We start from the raw sequence: 24360 nt of genomic DNA, 5'->3' as shown, positions 1-24360 counted from the left end.
GGTTGATGTGAGCTATGATGCCATGGAACTCTACCGAGGGTGACAATGTGAGACTCTGGGGACTGTAACAAACTGGTCAACATATGGAGGTGATCAACATAAGCAACTAGACCTGATACATACATATGGTGTATTTCTGGTCTATCAACATTAGGTCAATTTAAGGAGATGGTCAATATAGGGAGGGCGTCAACTTATAGGGAGGTTCTACTTATTTGCAATATTTATATATATATATACACATATATATGACAAATGGCTAATTTTGTGAATATACAAAGAACATATACAAATCAGTAAGACAATGATGAAATAACTCAATGGATGAAGGTCATGGACAGGCTATTCAGAAAAACAAGACATATAAATAGGTGATACATGTAAAATCATGTTCATCCTCATTCATGATTAAAGAATGAAAATTAAAAGATACCATTGGGGTAAAGAATAAAAAGTGATTGCCATAAGCAGTATTGGTGAGGGCGTGAGGTGACTGACATGCTTATACACACTTGGTATAAACTGTGTAACCCTTGAGGAAGAATAATAGTATCTTTTAAAATAAAACAATTGCACTCTAACTTACTGATAAAAATTATCCTATAAATACATAATTCATAAATGTACAAAGTTCTAGGCATAAGAATGTTCGCTAAGAATTATCTGTAACAACCAAAAAAAAGCCCATTAATGAAGGCTATTCAAACACTGCTAGACCCCTGCAATGGGGAATGAAGTTAAGTCTTGTATATGGATAGAATATGTTGTTCGTGGTATACTGTTAAATTAAAAGAGCAACTGAAGAGGAGCATGTATGGTATGCCTCTGTTTATATGAAGAGGTAGAAGTAAGTTTATATATGCATTGAAATGCTCTAGAAGGAAACACAAGGAACTTTGTTACCTCTAGGAAAGTAGGGAGGGAAACATTTGCCTTTTATTGAATTCTCTTTAAGAATTTTACCACGAACATACATAATTAAAACTTTCATAATTAAAAAAGAAAGAAACCAACCTTAGTTAAAAATATCTAAACAGCAAATGAGAACCATTGCATTATGTCTGAAAATAGTTTTAAAAAGTAGGTAAGTTGCTGTCTTAGAAAATGAACTTTCCTTGCAACTGTTACATCATTAGGTGGTTTCTCCAATAGAAAGAGGAATTCCTCCACTGTTTTAACACTTAGTACTGTTTACTTTATGCCAGGCATTATTTTAAGTGCATTATTCATCATATAATCATGGGAAGTATCATTATCCCCATATTCCAGGTAAAGAAATTGAAGCATATAGAGGTTAAACAACTTAACCAAGGCCATATAGTTAGTAAGCTTTAAAGCTGAGATTCAAAGATTTCTCTCATCTGGCTCTAGAGAAACCATATTTTAACCATTATGTTTTGTTGGCTCTTGAAGTCTTTTGAAATTTTGGGCTCCAGATGGGTCTAACTATGTGGGCACCTATCCACAGGGGCCCCTTTCTTGTACTCTTTAGCTCTCTCTAGGACACTTCAAAATCAAACCTATCCACTTTTCTGAGCCTTTGGAAGATTTTATAGGGAAATAAGACACTGCAAGAGAAAAAGACTGTCTTGTTGGATGTGAAGGAATAATGGGGCCTTTTAACAGTTCTCAAGGTCAACACAATACTTCAACACAGCATATCTTTGTTAAAATAGTCTTCTTGTTGGCTCAGCATCTGTAGCTCAGTGGTTAGGGCACCGGCTAAGTATACCAGGGTTGGTGGGTTTGAACCTGGCCTGGGCCTGCTAAACAAACAACACAAATACCTGGGCGTTGTGGCGGGTGCCTGCAATCCCAGTTACTAGGGAAGCTGAAGCAAGAGAATTGCTTGAGCCCAAGATTTTGAGGTTGCTGTGAGCTTTGATGCCACAACACTCTTCAGAGGGTGATAAAGTGAGACTCTGTCTCAAAAAAAATTAAAATTGTTCTTATTAACTGGAATCTTTGAGGACGAGGGGCCTGATTTCAACTGTTGGGTAATGCGGCTGATCCATCAGCCAATGAAGAGCGAGGCCGAGCCGACATACAGTGTAGGGATCCAAGGCTGAGTTGCTTGACTGAACTCCAATGTTTTTAAAATGACGTCAAGGTCCAGTTTTTTTCTCAGTGGCAGAGGCACAAGAAGATATGCTTTATCATCTAAGCTTGTTGACAGTGAACATTGTTTTTCTTGTGGGTGTTCCTTGTTTAGCATTTTCCTTAAGGGTGCGGTTGACCTGGATCAGGGTTACTTTTTCTAATCTTAGAAGTGGACGTGATCAAGTGATGGACCCTTGATGATGGGTAAATAAGACACCAAGGTATCTAACAGTCTCTCTCTTACGGTTTTGGTTATTTTCTTATTCTAAAAGGTAGCTATTGAAAACCTTTTTCATGTGCAGGTAGGTCTTCTGGGTATACATGCAGGTCGCTGGCATGCCAGCTGGCAAAATTAATAAAGAAGATTGGTCATTTCAATAGTATGGTGTGAGGCATTCTAGGAGGTTCCATTATTCCTGATGGCTCTGAGACTGGATGCATAATCCTGTGTAAGGAATTAATTGCTTTTTCTCTTTTGTGGTTATGTATTATGGGTGGGCATCTGGTAAGAGGCATCACACCCTATGGGGCTGCCATGAGCAATGGAACAAAACGTGGGCTGATGTCCAGGAAAACTTTGTGCAAGACAAGGCCTGGGCACTAGAAGTTTTCGTTAGCTTTGGTTACAGATGAGGATCAATAGTCCTATAAAAATCCAGTTTTTCAGTAGGAAAGACTCTTACCTTCCTGGTCACTTTATAAACTATTTAAACAGTGAGGGATCTGCTCAATAACCTAAGGCTTAGGTGGTACCAAGCTGTTTGAAGATCCATAATGGCAGACAAATCAAAATGCTTGGAAGTACAGGGTCTCTTTTGTTGAGTGAGTCATAGCCTGATTTAATAGCTGACAAAAATATGGTTGAGCGCTAACAAATTGATCTAGAGCTGTGCTGTTCCATGTGGTAGCTACTGGTCACATATGGCTATTTAAATTTAAATGAATTAAAATTAAATGAGAAATTCAGCTCCTCAATCACCCAGGGCACACTTCAAGTATTTAATATTAGTATAATAGCTAGTGGATATCATAAAGGACAATGACAATTCACGGAACATTTCCAATGCTAATCTTTTTTTTTTTAAACTTTATTTTTTTATTTTTTTTTTAATTGTTGCAATTTTGCCAGGGTTGGATTTGAACTCACCACCCTTGGTATATAGGGCTGACACCCTACTCACTGAGCCACAGGCACCACCCTCCAATGCTAATCTAAAAGATAAAAAGTCTCCAAAGATATTCTATCAAGAAACATCTTGATGACATGATTGACCATACATGAAAGGGCATGTCTAATTTTTATTCTGAACCCCCAGAACAGTGGTTCTCAACCTTCCTAATGCCGCAACCCTTTAATACAGTTCTTATGAGTTGTGACCCACAGGTTGAGAACCACTGCCCTAGAAGATTTGCAACAGAAAAGAAAGGGAGTAAGACCTTAATGTTTAGGGTAAATTGTGAAGCTTCCTTTTCTCAGGAAAGACACCTGTTAGGGTATCACTATGAATAATGGATATAGGCAAAGAGGTGGGAACAGGAACAGAGTATGTGATGCTTTGGGATCAAATGCTCTGAATGAGAAAGAGGTGACCCGGCTGGGCAGAAGGAAGTGGTCAACACTTTCGATAGTTGCACAAGAGGTGAGTGTGCCTGCCCTTGAGTTTTCTGGAATTTCTCTTGGCTTCTGACCTCCTCACCTTCCTCTATCTGATTAAGTTGGTAAGAACAGGTTGGGCATCCTAAGAAAAACATGAACCATAACACCTTTTTCTGATATAACAGATTCTCAATGCCTTCCTCAAAAAAACAAACAAAAAAGAAACAACAACAACAACAACAAAATAGTGATTCTTTTATTAGTCCTGTGTCTGTGTCTCTAAGACCTCCAAAGGAATAAAAGAAAGGGAAATAAAATTAAGAGCAGACACACCTCTCATATTAGTTCATGGTGCCTCTGGTGGCTTGTAGAAAGGGGACACATCTAAATCATTTTCAACAGAGTCTGAAGAAATATTTGATTGCCCCCTCTCACCCAAGTCCTTTAATATGGACTAAGGACTTAGGAAATGAGAAATTAAGAAGCAATGGTGACTGCTTGGGGTTCTCATCTTTAGGGGCTAGGTGACAGGATGCCAAAGGAAATTTATCTGAGGGTGTATGTTGTCCCTCATGAAAATTAGGAAGCAGGTTGAAACAGACAGTAAAAGAAGATCATTATTCATAGAACAGTTAGAAGGTTGAGGATAGCAGGAGCCAAGAGTAATTTCTAATGACGATACCAAGAGCAGTTTCCATGAACTGATGAGAACAGGAGAGTGGCTACAGGGCATGAAGAGGGAGTTTCCAGGGCAGAAACGAAAACATGAGCACTGGACCTTGTTTAGCCCAGAAAATTAAAAACTCTAGAACCCAATAAAAACGTGTGGCTATTTACATTTATAGGAATTAAAATTCGTGATGAATGAAGTCTCAGGAGAGAAAATCACACTGAATGCATAAATTCCTTTATTGAAAATATTGGGCTAGCACTGCATTACATATAGTCAATATCCATAAAGCCACATTTCTGATTGGACAATACTGTTTTAAGTAGAGAGAACGCAGCATCTGGATATGCTCTCACAAGTATAGTAGCATGGACTAAACTAGGTCAGAGTAAACTCTACGCGAACTGATCACTTTGTTTATTAATAGCGTATGGCTGCAGATGGCGCAAATGGTAAACGTGATCATCTTGAGACACTCCTGGCATCTGACACCAACACATTACTTAATGAGCAGATTAAGGTGAAACTGCTAATATGCCATCATCAAGAGTTCTCAGGAGGAGAAGCTGGGTGAAAGGTACACCCAGATATAGATTTCAAATTTTATAGCATTCATTTAAACTTGCATGGAATGTGAATAGATTATAATAATTGTGGGTCTGACAGGAGGCCACCAGACAATGTTAGACTTTTACCAATAGTCTACACTAGGAGAATTATCTAAAAGAAATAGTCTAAGAATTTTTTTAAGATGCAGATACTTAATTACTCTAAAAAACGTTTTTCTTTTTAAAGGTTAGTGAGGAAGTAATTTATGATAGACCACATCTCAGCTTTGGCTATTATTTGAAGTTTTTTTCCACTAGCAGTCTTTGGCTTTCGTAAAAATCTGGCAATCAATAATGTTGTTTAAGTTTTTTAACAAGGCTTTAGTATTGTTTCTAACAGAACATGTTTTATGATGTGAATATGGGTTATTCAAAAAATAGATTTTCTTTTTTATTCCAATTTTGGTATGAATGAATTTCTTTCCATTTTTTTTCTTGAACAAGTCTAAAAACCAAGACAAGTGGTCCAATTTGACATTTTTCATCTAATTTTTTAAAAACATAGAAATTAAAACACTCAGTTCCTTTTGGAAACAGGGGCCTGCTCATTAATGTAAAAGCTTGGGAAAGTTATGCAAAAAACACTATGAAAATAAAGTTTTTGTTATTAACACACATCATTTTATAAGAAGCAAAACATTTTCGTTTCCAAAGCAGGGTTTTTTCCTAAATCTAGTTTCATAAAGGTATCCATTTCTGTAAATATCAACTTAAGACTGTAAGAAATTGTATATTCTTCTTTACACAACTGTTTAGGGTAACTGAAAATGTGCCTTGTAAAGACTAAATGGAAAGATGGCCTATAATAGTCAAATCAATATTAGTGATGAGTTTTTAAAAATTCAGAATTATACACTCATATATATGCATATATACATACACACACACACACACACACACACATATATATGCTGCTTAAGACTTATCACCCTAAACAATCAGGGCAAAAAAAAGATAATATAAAACTATACAAAGCAAATGGATTTGTTTCCAAAACATAGCACAAAATGTATACATTTCTGTATTTCAAGATTTGACACGATAAAAGAAAAAAAAAAACCTGCCAACACATTTCAGACAATTTACTAGAAATAATAAATAAAAGTTTAAAAAAAATCATCTATTCCCTTTGAAGTGCTGTGCACTTTCAATTTTTCTAAACAAGACTAACCTTTTCCATGGCAAACAATAACTATACATTTTGGTAAGGAAAATTATGCTGATAAATACACAAGGCATGTATATATTTCCACAGTATCTTTTTTTTCACAGTTACCAAAAATAAAAATTGCATTCAACTCATACATCTATAAACACTCTGAGTCCTCACTGTGTGGACTTGAAGGAAGGAGAAGTACAAAGCCTTTCAACAACGTAGACTTCAAATTTCTCTCTTCCGTGTCTGCCCTCCACATGGACCTTTCCGAGTCTTTCTGCAAGGTGATGGCGCTCGAGATGATGGCAGAAAGAAAGCATTAGGGTGGTGTGAGGCAGCCTCAGCTGGGCCTTCCTCTTCCAGCCGGCTTTAGGAGGGCTGATCTAACCCAGTCTTTTTAATGCTGTAGTTTAAGGCAGTCTGAATGTCACTCAAATGTCCATACCTCTAGGTCCTGAACTATGAAGTCTTCCTTTTTGGAAAGAATATCATTATTGAAAGTGCTGCAAGAATTGCTCCGTCCATGATATAAATCAGCATCTAGCCATAGACCAAATCGTCCTCTGAAAAGGTTAAAAAAAAAAAAAAAAGGTTAAAAACATTTAAATTGTATGTGGCACACCTTCTATTTTCTCTAGACCCTCATCTTCTTTCTTTTATGCCATAGATAGGCAAAATTCCAAACTGCTTGTAAAGCCATGTATATGTATTCCCTTTTTTACATTTAAGGGACCTGTCTTCCTAAAATGCAAGTATAGTAATCCCTCATTTAGACGTATAAATAAATGATTTTATCACTGATCCTTTTTTTTTTTTTTTTTTGACACAGAGTCTCACTTTGTCATACTCAGTAGGGGCCATGGCATCACAGCTCACAACAACCTCAAACTCTTGGGCTCAAAGTGATTCTCTTGCCTCAGCCTCCCAAGTAGCTGGGACTACAGGTACCCGCCAGAATACCTGGCTATTTTCAGAGACAGAGTCTTACTCTTGTGCAGGCTGGTCTTGAACTCCTGAGCTCAGGCAGAGGTTCACCTGCCCTGGCCTCCCAGAGTACTAGGATTACAGGCGTGAGCCACTGCCCCTGGCCTTATCTTTGATTCTTAATGTTAAATCACTGTCCTAATTAATGTAAGCACATGGAATAGCTCAAATCATCTGACACCAGGGTTTTAGTTACGTGTTTCAAAACAGACCCACTCAGGTCAGGTGGTAAAAAACAACAACAAAAACCTTACCCTCCACCACCAAGTTCCAAAGAACTTATGTCTCCATTGATAAAATATGAGTTTTCTCCACTCCACTTGAAGACCTTGGGGTAGAAACACAAAACAGAGAGCAGGTGTTAATCTGAAGAATGAGCAACGAGAGATGCTCAGAAGGGCGTGAACAAAGAGGGATGTTGGGAGGTACAGAAGGCAGCACCTCACTATTGAGGAAGCTCCTGACCACCAGACCTGGCCCACACCAGCAGGAGATCCCCAAAGCTGTTATGAAATAGGAAAGACCTTTCAGGGACATGCTGGCTCTGACCTACGACTCCTCCTTGGAACTCAGACTGAGCAGTTTCTGTGGGGGCCCTAAGCAGTTTCTGTGTTACAGTCATGAAGGACTGACCCAGGCTGGAGTGAGTCTAGATGACTCACTACAGGACTGGGCTGCCTCAATGCCCTTACCCACTGGTGACACTGTGACATTGGGAAGCTGGGTATTTCTCTTATATAGGTACCTTGAAATTAGGGCTAAAAGTGTAGAGAAAAGTTTCTCCTGTGCCATAATAGTGATCACTGAACTTGAAAGGATGAGTTGCGTATGCTCCAAAAATCTGTCAAAAGAAAACAGAAATGTTACTTATGTTCAAACCTAACCAAGAACTTTCTGAAATATTTTTGACACATTCTTGCTCTGAGACTTCATTATTCCTCTTTCAGCAAGGATTATTACCTAATTGGAGCTCTTAAATACAAAATACCACCAACAAAAGAATAAACAAAATATCCCAAGTTTTAATTGAAACCCAAGTGGGCCAGGCTTCCTGGTGAATGGAAAATCCATCAGATGAAGCTCAGAGAACTTGTTTGTCAAAGGCCAACAATTTGTTCCAATTTTAAAAGACTTCTGAAGTCCACTATGGAGATAAAATTCCCTTAGTGAATACAGAAGACAAACTGGGAGCATTAAACAACAAGGTACATCTCAGACACAGAAACGAGACAACGCAGTCACATCTCGTGTGTGTTTTTAAGTGGAATCCTGTCTAGGCATTTCCCCCAAGAAAGTGGAGTCTCCTTCCTTTTGATTTCTAACAATGAGTTATCAATATGCTTATTAAAACTATGTCCTTAATACAGCTGATCCAATATGTCTTAGTTTGAATTGACTATAAAAAAAAACAAAACTCAATAATACCATGGTCTTCAAAGGTGATTTAGATGTGTTTAAGTCAATGATTCTACTACTTTTTCTTGTTGGGAGATAGAAAGAGCCAAGTTCTGTGAAGAGCAATATTTTTAGAATGTCCCTCCTTCTGATCCTGATCTGTACTGGCAGAGTGAGGACATTTTGAAGATATCACTAGGAGATTCCACTATACCTTTTCCAAATGCTACTTGACAAACATCATCTTAAAAATGTCTCATAATTTTCCATAAATTATTTTAGGATCACAATCGCGGCTCTTCCTCACTAATTACACTCAGTTCCTGACTACCTGCAACGCTAAATATTAGGTAGAAATTTTTTTTTAACTAATATTCTTCATACCTCCTGGTACCAAACCGTTCCCTAGAATTGCTAAGAACAAAGAAACACAGAATAGTAACATCTTTTTCCGTTTTCCTGGCAAACTTTCAGTAAAAGAATTAAGGTATAACTGAAATAGGCATTTTAAAAAGCATGGTGTTAAAATGTGACCAACAGAGCAATGGGTGCAGGTGGAAGAAAGCGAGTCCCTCGCTGATTAACAAACAGGAAAAGTCATCCTTACTCTCAACGGCCATAGAATGCTCAATAATCATTTTCTAACAACTTTCTCAATGATGATGGAATCCATTTAAGGACTAGGGATAGAATGATATCAAGGAAATACAATTAACGTTGTTAGGTTTACAGTGTTATAATTATGTAAGAAAACGTCTGTTTTCTTTTTTCCCTTTTTCTATTAATTAATTTAGAAAGATATTTTACAAAACAATACATATTTAATGATGGTATTATTAGTCAGCCTATAGTATATGAAATGCAGTATATTAACAATAACAGAACACAAGAATCCACAAGAATAGAAAAGAAATGATGAAAAGGAGGTTAACATGTTATAGAACACACAGATTCTGTTCTCTCTTAGCTCCTTTAGTAGACATACAAAATTATGTAAAGTCGTAATCATAACAATTTATTATTGGGTTTATAATACATGTGGATGCAGTATGTGTAAAAATAGCATTGATACTAAAACAGTGGGAAGATGCAATCGTGGAACAGAGGAATATAGGAGTAGTATTTCTATACCCCACTGTTATTAAGTTGGTAATTGGCTTTTCTAATTGCTTGATGATTGTTGTAATACTTTCAATCAGTGCCTGGTGGTATAAATAACTCAACAGTCTGATTTGGTTACATTTAGGTCCCTTTGCAGGGTAGTTTCGTTGGTCAGACTAAGAAGTTTATCAAGACTCCAGGAGGCTCTCCTTAGGCACCTGTTTTCCTAGGTCTCTCTGGTATACCAGATGGTCTACACCAGTGGTTCTCAACCTTCCTAATACCGTGACCCTTTAACACAGTTCCTCATGTTGTGGTGGCTCCCAACCATAAAATTATTTTCGTTGTTACTTCGTAACTGTAATTTTGCTACTGTTATGAATTGTAATGTAAATTATCTAATATGCAGGAGACTCCCAAAGGGGTCGTGACCCACAGGTTGAGACAGAGTCTGGCCACTGTTTAGCTTGTTGTTGTCATGGCTACCAGTCTCCTCGTAAACATTTTATTATCACAAAAGTTCTCATTGTTTTTTAGAAAGCCCTTTGGCTTGAACTTTCCCACATGCTTCTAAATAAAGTCAGTTCCCTAGGGAAGAACTTCAGTGTCCTGTGACTTACGGCTGCCTCTTCCCCTTGGCAGTGCCGCTGGTCTTGGCGTGGCTCACCTGGTGTGAACTTCAGCTCTGTAAGTGGCAAATGAGTGGAAGAAGAAGGCCTATCTCCACACTAGCCTGGATCTTAGCCTCTGAAACACAGAGGTTTTTTTTGAGACAAAGTCTCTGTCACTCTGGGTAGAGTGCCTGGTGTCATACCTCACAGTAACCTCAAACTTTTGGGCTCAAGCGATCCTCTTGCCTCAGCCTCCAAAGTAGCTGGGACTACAAGCACCTCCCACACTAGTTTTTCTACTACACCCAGCTAATTTTTCTACTTTTAGTACAGACAAAGTCTCACTCTTGCTCAGGCTGGTCTTAAATTCCTGAGCTCAAGCAATCCATCCACCTCAGCCTCCCAGAGTGCTAGGATTACAGGCATGGGCCACTGTGACCAGCCTGAAACACAGATCTTGGGTGGGAAATAAGAAATGCTGGGAACATGCACCTGGAAGGAGTCTATGATTGCCCTTGACTGGCAGCTGTGGGGGGAAAGAAGCCCCGCCTTCTTGGCCACACATAACTCACAGCGAACCCAACATCAGTCTGAGCTGAGGGTTGGAGAAGAGAAGGTTATGCCTCAAGTACAGCAGAATTTCACTGTTACTATTGAGATTTATTAGATTTTCTCATAGAAATCTTTCTTCACTTGCTATATGCCCTTAAGAAAATTTCCAGAGACTGCAAGTGATGGTTACTTTAATAATTTCTACCAGTTAGGGTTCTTTCACTGGGGATCAGACCTGAATCTGCAGAGCTCCTCACTGCTGCCAACCTACATGTGTAATATTTTTATTAGAATTTTATATAACTCGTATCCAGATACGTTTACAGGGGCTGTTCTGTCATGTTCTTAAACACGGCAAAGCCACATTCTCCCCTAGGGGGTAGACAGGGTGTGGAAAGTAGAGTCAGAGTCCAGGTGTCCTCAAACAGCACGAGTGCCTCCAGGTACGTGATTCAGTAAGTCTACCACCTGCCAAATCACACAACCTTCAGCTGGAGGCCTCCTTTCACATCTGCTGACAGGAAGCTTGGTGAAACCACTTCATCAACACCTGCTCTGGGTGGACCACAGCATTTCCTAACAAGTTTGGCATCTTGGATAAATAAAAAGAAGAACTAACCTACACTTAGGTGAGTGTTTGTGTGTATAAGACAATCTAGCCAAACCTCATCCAAAATGTTGCACCCAAATTCCGGAATATTTCACTAATTAGTAATTCCATTTTAACATTAATATTTTTATGTTTTATATTGATTCTTCCCACTATTCATCTTGGTTCATTATTAAATGAAATATCACCAAAATAATAATAATAATTAGACTCCTCTTTGCAACTCTTTTTTTTTTTTTTTGAGACAGAGTCTCAAGCTGTTGCCCTAGGTAGAGTACTATAGCATTACAGCTCACAGCAACCTCTAACTCCTGGGCTCAAGCGATTCTCCTGCCTCTGCCTCCCAAGTAGCTGGGACTACAGGTGCCCACCACAGCACCTGGCTATTTTTTGGTTGCAGCCATCGTTTGGCTGGCCTAGGCTGGATTTGAACCCGCCAGCTCAGGTGTTTGTGGCTGGCGCCAAGCCTCTCCTTGCAACTCTTAAGGTGCAATAACATTGCAATAAAGTCACACATATCACCATGGAAAGTGTGTCTTCGATACCCCCATCTCTCCACTAATTTATCCTAAGAAAAATTATGGCAATTAAATTCTAATTTGTTTTTCTTTTTGGGGGGGGGAAATAAAGTCTTGTTCTGTCTCCTGGCTAGAGTGCAGTGGTGCCATCAGAGCTCACTACAACTTCAAACTCCTTGGTTCAAGTGATCTTTCCAACTCAGCCTTCTGAGTAGCTGAATTACAGGCGTGTGCTACCATGCTCAGCATTTTTTCTATTTTTTTGTAGAGACAGGGTTTTGTTCTTGCTAATGCTGGTCTCAAACTCCTAACCTCAATTAATCTTCCCACCTTGACCTCCAAGAATGTTAGGGTTACAGGCCTGTGAATCACCACACCCAGCCTATGACAGCTAAGTTCTATTTCCCCTAAAACGATCTTGCCTTTATGGATCATTAAGAGGTAGGCATGTTGTCAATATAAAAATTCTATACTTCACAGCAAGCTCCCAATGCTTAACAGAGCCCAGAAAATAACAAGCACTCTTTAGACATTTGCTAAATGGATAAATAAATGAATGAATGGTTGTTGAGTAAAACCTGCCTCATTGTCAGAAAGTAGAAAAGGATGGTACTCGCATTTCAAAATCTTAGAGCAGAGGTTCTCAGCCTGTGGGTCGTGACCCTCAGGAACTGTATTAAGCATTAGGAAAGCCACAGCATTAGGAAGGTGTGGAACTACTGTCTCAGAGGAATTCCTTCTTAATATAATACAGATCAAGGGCTGGATCTGTATCTACCTGTAATCCTAGCACTTTGGGGAGGCCAAAGCAAGTGGATCATTTGAGGCCAGGAGTTCAAGACCAGCCTGGGCAACTGCAAGATCTCCTCTCTACAAAAAATAAAAAGTTAGGTGGCTGTAGTGGCATGTGCTTGACTCCCAGCTACTTGGGAGGCTGAAGCAAGAGGACACTTTAGTCCAGTAGTTTGAAGTTACAGTGAGCTATGGTGATGCCACTGTACTCTACCCAAGCATAACCCTATCTTAAAACCCTATCTTTAAAAAAAGAAAAATATATATATATATGTGTGTGTGTGTGTGTGTATGCATACAGTATGTTATAGTTCCTTGGGTGGTGAACTTACAGAAGTTTTATATATGTATATATATGGTTTTATATATGTATGTATATACATATATATGGTTTTATATATGTATATATGAAGTTTTATTTCATTTAATTAATTTATAGATATGTGTGTGTGTTTGTGTGAATATACAAAAACAATTTCCGGAGGTTTTAAAACCTCTGCAAATTGACCAGCCAGAAGACTATAACAAACTAGTCAACATATGGAACTAGGCCTACTATACTGGTAACATACATGTGGTATATGTCCAGTCTGTGAAAATTAGGTCACCAGGTTTGGTGCCTATAGCTCAAGTGGCTAAGGCGCCAGCCACATATAGCAGAGCTGGCGGATTGGAATCCAGCCCGGGCCTGCCAAACAACAATGACAACTACAACCAAAAAATAGCTGGGCATTGTGACGGGTGCCTGTAGTCCCAGCTACTTGGGAGGCTGAGGCAAGAGAATCGCTAAAGCCCAGGAGTTGGAGGTTGCTGTGAGCTATGATGCCACAGCACTCTACCCAGGGCAACAGCCTGAGGCTCTGTCTCAAAAAAAGAAAAAAAAGAAAAAAAAAAGGAAAAGAAAATTAGGTCACCTTAAGGAGGTAGTCAACACGGGAAGCAGTTAACATGTATATCAGCACAGATTAAACTGAAATACATGCGGAGCAGACTTGAGTGATGCTTTCTCTGTGTTATGCAAAAGCCTAACTGGGTAGTGCCTAAGAGAAACCTAGACAGATTCCACTCGCGGTCTAGGCTGAATTGAGGGAAGAAGTGACAGTGTAGGGTAGAGAGGCATACCATCTAGATTTCACTACTGCCTCCAAGGAAGACCAACTGTAACACAGACGAAGGTGCAGGCAGGAACGATGTTGTGCATCTCTTACTGGGTCCCCTAGGCACAGCACACCATGCCCTTGACAGGCTTTCACAGCCGGCATGCAGGCAAGGTCTGCGGGCACCACTTCAGCTACCCAGCAAAGCTCTGGCCCCAGAACTTACTTCTGCAACTATCTCCAAATCCAGATTTGACTTTCCCTCCAATTTTTCCAGCTGTAGAATATCATTATACTTTCCTAGTCCATGGTGAGTACAGGGAAAAAAAAAATTCTTAGAACACAACTGTATTTGTAAATATGCTCCATTCTCCTTTTAGAGATGATTCTGAAATTTGTTAGTGTGAAATGACATAACAACTGGGATTTACTTTAAAATTCTTTGGCAAAGAAAAAATGAAGATTAAACAATGACCAAAAAAAAAAAAAAAACCAACAACAGATGAAGCAGATGTGGCAAAATCCTACCAACTATGAAATGTAGGTGACGGGAGTTCAATGTACCAGTCTCTCTACTATTGAGTAGGTTTGAAAAACCATCACCGGCTCGGCGCCTATAGCTCAACCGGCTAAGGCGCCAGCCACGTACACCTAAGGTGGCGGGTTTGAATCCCCAGCCTGGGCCCGCCAAACAACCATAATGGCTGCAACCAAAAAATAGCCAGGCGTTGTGGTGGGCGCCTTTGGTCCCAGCTACTTGGGAGGCTGAGGCAGGAGACTCGCATGAGCCCAGGAGTTGGAGGTTGCTGTGAGCTGTAGTGCCATAGCACTCTACCCAGGGGGACAGCTTGAGGCTCTGTCTCAAAAAAAAAAAAAAAAAACCATCACTAAAAAATGTTCTCTATGAGAGGAATAGGCCTCACCTGATTATCCATATCTTTGATGACCAACAGGACAGGACTGTCTAGTGATGCTGATTTTCGATAGAGCGTTTTCAAGCTGGTCCCATGCTCTAATGTGCTATAGGCCAGTCTCCATGGATACCCTTGCACTCTTGCTGGAAGGCGGCGGGCCAGCTATGAATCCAAAGAAGGAGATGTAACTACATGGTTTGGGAATAAAGCACTCATGAACATGAGGTATAAAACAAGTGCCTGACTCAAACTCAAAATCATACATATATTATTTCCCTTTAATCTGGCAAACATTTGCCACTCTAAGCCAAGAGAAAGAGAGGAAAAGCATTGCTTAACAGGGTCTACCTTGGCAGGGATGCTGCCCAGAGGATGTTTCCCTACTTGGGGACCTGACTGAGGGGTCCCTATGCCATTGTACATTTGGAGGCACAGATCAAGCCAAACAGAGTGTTATTAACTAGACAAATGCTCTTCCTTCCCATTTCAACCTGACTTTCATCAATTAGTTCAGTTTTCTCCAACTGTTCTTTCCCCTCATAGGCTCAGAGCTGCTACTGACAAATGCAGCTTCCCAAAGAATTGAGAGCCTGAAAATCTAAGTGTTTTATGCTGGAAGTTGGATTTAGTCTGTCCTCATCACACCTGTGTCTTTCACCTACATCAATGTTTAGCTTAAACATGGCTGCCTCAAGTACCAGTAATGTACATTACCAAAGAAGGCTATGGTGTGCTAAGTCTTCAGAGTGCTTAAACTCAGTTCTAGTATCATCATGAAGCCCATCTCTATATCTGCTTGGTCAAGACTCTTGGCTTTATTGGGCCATCACTGGTTCACCTATAAACTGAGGGAGGTGAACTTTATTTTTCTTTTTTGAGACAGTCTCACTCTGTTGCCCTGAGCAGAGTGCCTTAACATCATAGCTCACAGCAACCTCCAACTCTTGGACTCAAGCAATCCTCTTGTCACAGCCTCCCAAGTAGTTGGGACAACAGGTGCCTGCCACAACACCAGCTAGTTTTTGTATTTTTAGTAGAGACAGGGTCTTGCTTTATTTAGGCTGGTCTCTAACAGTTCAGGTGATCCACCTACCTACCTGGCCAGAAGTTGAACTTCTTAAAGATCTCTGAAATTTAGGTTTCTAAACTAACTGATGAGAGAGATGTACAAGAGAGTCCTTAGTAAGGTTCAAATAAAAGCACGTTAATAGCATTTCATAAAATTCAAGTAACAGATTTTCAGAAAATATAAAGGCAATTATAGAAAAAGAAAAATTCATTGGAGAGACAGAGACATTTTACATAAAGTGACAAGGTATTTTATTACTTTTACTGAGCCCTAGTCATGAAAGCTATTGGAATGCTGCAGTAATCACTAGAATAAATTTGGATCCTTTTTTGAGTCCACCAGGACTCTGGCAGGACACTTAAACAATTCTTGTTGTTTCAGATAAGAGATGGCCTTCCCTTCAGGTGTGAGAGAAGGCTGCTAGCCTCTGACCCACTCCTAAGGAGGCAGTGGGGGATGTGCCTGTCACTGTTCAGAAACAGAGTTGGGAGCCTCTGGTCTCGGGAAGCACTGGCCTTCCACCTTCCTTACGTGACTCTCTCTTCATCCCCACTAAGAAAAAGCAAAGGCAGGCGGGGTGGGAGACACACTTCCCGGCCCTGGGGGCGCCCACCTGCTCTATGTGCATGTTCTCCAGGAGCGCACTGTGGGGCTGCAGAACCGGCAGCGCCTCCTCCTCCTCCTCTTCACAGTAGCTGCACGTGCTCTTCCTGCGCTTTGCCTCCTCAACGGTAATGATCTGCAAGGAGGAGACAGGAGCCCGAAACATAAGAGACTTGCTCTTCCTCCACCTGCCAGGAATACTATCTCAGGTCCATGACTGCCTGAAACGGTGGAACTTTGGCAGCATGAGATAAATCGAAGAAGATTTGGAAGGGAAATGGCTAAGTTTTCAATTTCAGGACAAATGCAGACTTTAAGGCAGTTAACACATACACATTAAAATCACGAGTATCCCAGTTTGATGCTGGCTGACGGCTCCCTCACTGAGAGTAGCGTATAACTCCAGGAGCAGCTCACGCCTCTGAAATGCCTTAATTTATTCTCCTCCAGCCTACACCTAAATTTGAATTCTTAAGTGCCTAATCAGAGACCTGTCAGTATCTCTTCTATAAATAGAGAGTTTGGGATGAAAGGATAGTTGTTAATCAAGATTCCTGATGTTTTCTCTTTAGGTTTTACACATGGCAAATAATTCTAACAGAAACAGTGCCTGCTAACAGCAAGCAGGAGGAACACTACAATGACACACAAAGCGTTCAAGTCTCAATTATGAGGACGTGATGATCCTTTTACACAGTTCAGAAATGATCAAAGTATTCTTCCCTCCTACAGTGAAGAGCACTGTACTGTCCACGTGTTGTCCTGTACAACACTTACTACTTAATTACAGCCATGCTTATGAACTACCACGTCCATTTTACCTTAAAATCCATTTTTTGGCCAGATTTGATTCTGATTCAGAATAAATCACTGAATTATTTTTGAAAATGAAGGATATATATTAGATTTCTTGGTCTTTTAACTAAGATCAGGCAAGGATTACAGTAGACAACTAGTTCATCAAAATTCCTGTGTACCAGCATTAGTGACTTTTACAGTAAAGACAAAACATTTAAGACACATGAGTAAAAGTTATCAGATAGTTTACTACTCAAATTCCAAAGTGTACAGTGACGAAGTACCTGCTGCTGTCTGAGTCAGATTTACAGGTGAGAAAATTAAGTGCGTAAACGTTACCATCTTCTGGGTGAGTGTTTATGAATCAAAGAATGACAACTATTGAAGAAGCACAAATCTAGCATTAAGAATATTAAATAAAGTACCATGGTTTAGGCAAAATCTACATTTATCACAAGTATAAAGTGAGGCTGTGGAGCAAAAAAAAAAAAAAAAAAAAAATCAAATATACAGATTGGGAAATCTGCAAAGGGAAGGGGCAACCATACCATGTTCCCGTTCACAATGAATAAAATCCCTGCACTGGTTGAAATGTCAGCACAACCCTAGCTAAACAGAAGGAATTTCAAAACAGACTGAGTGGCAGGTCACTCAGAATTCACCAGTACCTTCTTGGGGACACACTCAAACATACCTCCACAAAAGGCTCTTGGTCAGGTCTGGCACAATAGAAAATCTGGATGTCCAGGGGCAATCTTCGGCCTCTCATGGTTAGCAGAGAGAAGTGTGGCTTGCTCTCTAACGAGGACGATGTCTTTTTCTCTGCCTCCCGACCACGGTTACTTGTAGCCACGCTGAGCTACGACTGTTTTTTTCAGTATCTAGTTTCCTGCACGACTGAGTTTCTGTTTCCCTTAGGAGAGGGTTCGACATTTCTACAGGAACACACCCAAATTAGGATTTAGAGCACTCACTTCCTGCCTGGCAGAGCTGTGAGACTGTAAAACGACACCTTCACCTTTGAAACAGTGATTTCCTAACGCTACCTACCTGCAAAGAAACCTCCCCCTTTGTTTTTCCTTTTCCTTCTTATTCTTTTCTCCTTATTTGTCCTCCAGCGAACCCAGCTTTTCTAGCTCTGCCTTTTCAGAATTTCTTTTCCGCAGCATTTTATTTAAAGACTGACTCTCCAGTTTAAATGTTCTGTTTCCTGGAATCAGTTTGAATCTCAAAGGAAGGATAAAAAGGAGCCTTTAAGGGAGGCAGTTTCCTAACAGTGAAAACAATGGTATTTCTGGCATTTCACTTCAACACCAAGTCCTGTTTGCTGAGTGTAGGGGACTTCAAAAAATGAGGGACTGGTTCAGGTGAGGCTGTAAATGTTTCATCTTAGATGTACTTTTACAAATAGCTGGCTACATAATATTTATCCTTTCACATTTTACAATTAGTCTTAATGAGTAAGAAGCATAATGAATCCTCCTCTACCCCTTGGATCAGGTATCAGGGGACTGGAAAGAAATGTAGTTCACCACTAGGTCAATTTCCAATGATCACTCTGGGACTCTTCCAGATCTGAAGTGGCCTTTCTTTCAGTCATGGGGACTGATAAGGGAACTGGATCAGAGGGCTACTGGATAGCTCGTCCTGGGGGTCAGGTGTAAAGAGGACTTTGGCAGATAAGTAGGAAACAGCCTCAGGTCATCCAGAATCAGCTCTCAATGAAAGAGCCTGGGCACAGGCTGAGGCAGAGTATCTGGGAGGCAGTGTTCTCACCAGGCCTGGCTAATGTTGAGTGAGTACTTTCTATATGATGGTGTGAGAGCGTGTAGTGAGAGTAAGATGGAGTCAGTCAGGCAATGGCCAACATGCCACAGCTGGTCTGGTCCATTTAGGTCCTCCTGAACTTCACTGCTTGCCTCCCATTCTTATTGTTTTATAAATTTAGCTCCCACCCTAAAGATGCGTACCTTGAATATTTTGAGAATTGACTTAGGAAACTGACTTTTGAAATGTTATAATAGTCACTGAGTTATGCTGATTTTTATTTGAAATAAGGGTTAACAAGGTCTTCTCTCTGAACTTTTATGCATAAAACTGTGGTTTTGGAAATGGAAGAACAGAACAGTTGTGGAGAGGCTATTCTCACTGTTCTCCAGAGTCTCTGGCCTTCTGACAAAGTTCGGTAGACCTATCCCCATCTCTGCATATTGGCTGCCAGTGACAGGCAGCTGGACTCTCCAGCTCATCCTTAGCCTTTCTCTTTATCTGGTAACAGGCGCCAGATGCTTTGCTGGGCACAGGGACATATAGCCTCCCATAGTCTACACAGAGTGAGGAGACCAGTAGAGACACAACTATAAATAAATAGATGCCATTCCGTGTGATGCAGACACTAAAGCAATAATAGTAGGTGCTCAGAAGAGCCTGGGGCCAGCTGGGGGGTTCTGAGGGGCTCACGCAGAGCATGGGGTGTGGGGAGTTGTGCCATGTGGAAGGACAGAAGGAATACAGAGATGGGTTCTAGGGTTACTACTGCTGGGGCATGAAAGGGAAGTAGAAATGAGGAAATAGAAATCTGTATTTGAAAAATACAGATTCCAAGTTTCCTACTCCAGATCTACTGAATAAGTGTCTCTAGTGGTAAGGGTCTAGGATTTGTTTTGTTTGTTTGTTTGTTTGTTTAATCCCAGGTGATTATTCTAATGGCTAGCCAGGTGGGTAACAATTGATATATAGACACTAAGAGGCCACTGAGGCTTTTAAGCGAGGAATGCATGAAGATGCTGGGGGTATTTTTTCTTTTTAAGATATGGGGTCTCACTCCATTGCCCAGGCTAGAGTGCATGATCATAGCTCACTGCAGCCTTGAATGCCTGGGCTCAAGTAATCCTCCTGCCTTAGCCTCTCAAGTAGCTAGGACTACAGGTATGTGCCACTACGCCTGGCTAGTTTTTCTGATTTTATGGTAGAGATAAGGTCTTGTATGTTGCCCAAATGGGTTTTGAACTTCTGGCCTCAAGTGATTGTCCTGTCTTGGCTTCCTAGAGTGCTGGGATTCCAGGCGTGAGCAACTGTGTCAGGTCTACTTATGTATTTTAGTGATATTGAAGAAATAGCACAGTCCATATATAAGCCCTTTCAACATGATGAAGGAAATATTATAAATCATTAAGTATGTTATAAAAACTATTGGAAATATCACCTATCATAACATCAAAAAATCAACTATAAAGAGTTTATGGCCACTTATACATAAAAGTACTAGAATAAAATAACAAAAAAAATGAGCAAAATTAAAACACAAATAACAAACTAGGAAAAATCTGTCAAAAATATGAAAGATAATATCCTTAATCATAAAGAACTGAAAGAGTATAATAAACTGTTAAGATTCTTTTAGGATGGCTCGGCTCCTGTGGCTCAAGCGGCTAAGGCGCCAGCCACATACACCCCAGCCCGGCCTGCCAAACAACAATGACGGCTGCAACCAAAAAATGGCCAGGCGTTGTGGCGGGCGCCTGTAGTCCCAGCTACTTGGGAGGCGGAGGCAGGAGACTCGCTTGAGCCCAGGAGTTGGAGGTTGCTGTGAGCTGTGATGCTATGGCACTCTACCCAGGGGGATAGCTTGAGGCTCTGTCTCAAAAAATAAAAAAAAAAAAAAGATTCTTTTAGGAAAATGGGCAAGTGAGTGAACATCACAAAGAACAAACACAAACGGCTAATACATATTTACATTTATCCTCAATGGTAATCAAGAAAATAAACATTGGATTATATCATTTCCTAGCTTTGAAATTAGCAAGTATTTTCAGAAAAAAATGATAGCAATAATATTTTCTCTTGGCAGAAGCACACTTAGAAGAGTTTTCCTCACACTGCTGGCAAGTTAACCTGGCATTATATAAAAAATTAGGAACCTTAAAAAATTAGTATCACATAATTTTACTTCTAGGAAACTAAGGCAATAATTAGAGATACAGGTCATCTCATTCTTGGGAAAAGCCTGAACCAATAAAATGATTCCAGAAGTGGAAAACTGTTAAATACATTATAACAGCAATGAAAAATACTATGTAACAATTTATAATGAGGTTCTTAATAATCTTTAATAAAAAACTTAACAGTTTTCACAATATGTCAAGTGAGAAGAGCCAGATACAAAACTATAGTTAGAGCATAACTCCATTCTGCAGAAACGAAAAGCAAGACTCACTCCCACCACCTAGAAAATACCCTGAAACAAAATAGAAAAAAAAAAAAAAAGTTGATTCAAGTGTACAAAAGTTTTAAGTGTTGTTAGATGTTATTTCTAAATTTTCTGCATTCTACCTTTCTATAATTTCCAAGTTTCCTATAATATGTAGCTATTACTTTTATAAAAGGAGAAAACGAAGCTTATTTAAGGATCTTGCCTATGGGAAGATGAACTGGTGGTTGGATTGGGACTATAGGTACCCTTGGGATCCAGGAAAGCTGAGAGTCTGACCATGGCAGGGGTGGTAGAGGGCAGCAAAGGCACCGGTCCCACTTAAGATCAGAACCAAGATTCTGACTTATTAAGACATGACAAAGGAGAAGAATCTGGGATGATATCTAGGTTTCCAGCTTGAGCACCATTAAGATGGAAATACACAGATGGAGAAGCAAGTTTGGAGGAAAGATGATGAACTCTTTTGGCCATGCTTAGGATCAGACACCTAAGCCTGTAGGGAAGTAGGAGACTGCTCTTGCCCACCCACAGAGGAGGAGCAATGCTGTGATGGAGCACTGGCTTTCGGGTAAAGCTAGTGAGCAGAGCTTCCTTCTGCATAGGCGGGAGCATGGCCAGCACTCCTCTCCTCACTGTACTTTTGGACTCTGTCTTCCACGTTAATAGAAAGTAGGGATAAAGTGGCCTGGACAGTCCAGTCACCTCTCTCCTGCTCTTTTTTCTTTCCACATGTCACGAGCACTGGCCAGAGTGCTGGAGTTTTGACAGGCTACCTACTACTTCCTCCTTCACCATCCCTTCTCCCTTCCTCTTCCTCTGAAGGTCCAGATTCCAGAGACCATCTTCCAGAAGGACCTCACCTCTCATTCTTTTCAGCATCTGGGTCAAAGAAGTTCTGGGGCAACCCTACTCTCCCAACTCCGGATCCTGAAGTAGACCTTTCTCACTCTGCACGCCTCTTTAGCTTCTTTCTTCTGGGATTGGTACATGTGGCCCATTCCCTTCCCCAGATACACATACTCCCTCTTCTGATCTCAGATCTGGGAAGCTTCTCTGATGCCCCTGGCTTGGTTCAGGCGACCGACTACATCATCCTATTTGCACTGGACACTTTATTATGATGGCAGTTATTGCATTATATTATAATGATTTATCTTTACTCTTTGATGTGAAACTCTACTTACCTCATTCATTGTGCTCCTAGCAAGGAAAGGACTTAGGAAGCACTCAGAAAAAATTATCAAGTGAGTTTTGGGCCAAGAAAAGGAGCGTGAATTTTTTCCATTAAGTAAAAAAGACCTGCAACATTTTTCATCCACAGGAGTGACCTGACTTAACTATAAACCTCATGAGGTCAGGGACTATCCTTACTATGTTTACGACTGTATCCAAAACACCCAACATAGCACTCAGCAGACACTCAAATGAATGAAGCTTTCCTAGAAAGATGATATGAACTAAGATGGAAAGGATGGGCTGGAAGGAGAAAGGTCAATGTGGTGAAATCAGTTTGTGAGATGTGGCAAACGACAGCGAGTAAAGTAGTATCAGTGGTTACCGAAGCCAGATGTAAGAGACATTGCTGCAAAAGGATTGCAAAAAATTGGGGGCTATTCAGATGGGAAGATAAGGGAGAGAGAACAGTCGATGATGCAAACCTTTCTAGTTTGGGTGATGGGGATTCACTGAGGGTTACACTGACTGCATTTGTTAGGTAACGTCCCTTTTATAAGGTGAGAAGGGATTGATGCAGCCATTAACAAAATGACGGTGATATGGAGCAAAATCAGAACCCTGAGGACTGGAGTGTTGGGTTAGGGAGGGTCCTGGCCACAGGTGGACATGTCGAGTTAGCACGTAGACTAAGCCTGCAGGCGGGCAGAGAGGCTGAGAAAGCAGTCAGAGAGCCAAGAATGGTGCTCACTGAGGGCTCTAGGAGCAATGGAGGAGAACAAGAATAGAAATATGGGGGAGGAAAACATTTAAGAGGTTAGGTGAGGGAAAGGAGTGGAAAGAAATGTCAGGGGAAGTTAGGTGAGGGGGGAGCATGGTGCTAAGTAAGCCAAGTGGTAAGAGTGTTAGAGCTTGGGTGAGGTCGGCTGTGTCAAAGACAGAAGAAATCCACAGAGAATGAAGATGGCTATCTAGGGGTCTATGGTGGCCTTAGATGGTGATTTCAGTGGTGACTGGAGAACAAGCTGAGCTTCAAGATGATGACGATGAAAGGGCAGTTGAGAAATTGGAGACAAAGGGTTTGAGCCAATTTTTTAAAGAAGTTTGATGGTGAGAGAAAGGAGGGAGATAGGGAAGAACCTGGAAAGAGATTAAGGATGAAGAAAAGCTTCTTCCCATTTTAAATAAACATCTTTATCATAACTTGGTAAAAGAGAGGGAGCTAGGAAGGGAGAACAACGACACACAAAAGGACAGTTATAACTGACCAAACAAGAACAGCCTTAGTAAGGGGACAGGTAAAGCCATCTGAGCCAAAAATGAGGGGTGCAATAGCAGCTGAATTAAGAGCTGCAGAAGGGGCTTGGCATCTGTGGCTCAAGCGGTTAAGGCGCCAGCCACATACACCTAAGGTGGCGGGTTCGAATCCAGCCCGGGCCCGCCAAACAACAATGACAGCTGCAACCAAAAAATAGCTGGGTGTTGTGGCGGGCACCTGTGGTCCCAGCTACTTGGGAGATGGAGGCAGGAGACTCACTTAAGCCCAGGAGTTGGATGTTGCTGTGAGCGTGATGCCACAGCACTCTACCCAGGGGGACAGCTTGAGGCTCTGTCTCAAAAAAAAAAAAAAAAAAGCTGCAGAAGGAAGGTGAGGATAATCTTGTCCCCTGGTGACTTCTTTGTAAAATGAAGGAAAAGCCAACCTCTGGGATTCATGAAGATGAAGTGGGCTAGAGAGCTTAAGAAGAATGGCAAGAGGGCAGCACCTGTGGGTCAAAGGGGTAGGGCGCTGGCCCCTT

The 24360-nt window shown here is 40.7% G+C and overlaps 1 protein-coding gene across 3 annotated transcripts in view; it reads right to left on the bottom strand.

Moving 5' to 3' along the window:
* Positions 1–5973: 5973 nt before the first annotated feature.
* Positions 5974–24360, bottom strand: part of NCOA7 (nuclear receptor coactivator 7) — a 144647-nt gene continuing 126260 nt past the window's right edge. Inside the window, exons 1-6 of one of the 3 annotated variants that reach the window (XM_012805026.2) lie at positions 17870–18123; positions 16388–16513; positions 14715–14867; positions 7861–7956; positions 7370–7443; positions 5974–6694 (exon numbers count right to left, since the gene is read on the bottom strand). In XM_012805026.2, the coding sequence (XP_012660480.1) occupies positions 6559–6694; positions 7370–7443; positions 7861–7956; positions 14715–14867; positions 16388–16513; positions 17870–17944 (660 nt within the window). In that variant the 5' untranslated portion in view covers positions 17945–18123 and the 3' untranslated portion in view covers positions 5974–6558. Of the gene's footprint in view, positions 6695–7369; positions 7444–7860; positions 7957–14714; positions 14868–16387; positions 16514–17869; positions 18124–24360 lie in introns of those variants that run through there. The other 2 variants (XM_012805022.2, XM_003781645.3) reach the window with 2 other exon arrangements.

This window comes from Otolemur garnettii, unplaced genomic scaffold (assembly GCF_000181295.1).
Source record: "Otolemur garnettii isolate 467f Iridium unplaced genomic scaffold, OtoGar3 scaffold00002, whole genome shotgun sequence".
Taxonomy (NCBI): Eukaryota; Metazoa; Chordata; class Mammalia; order Primates; family Galagidae; genus Otolemur; species Otolemur garnettii.
This window is presented reverse-complemented; position numbering and strand designations above follow the sequence as displayed.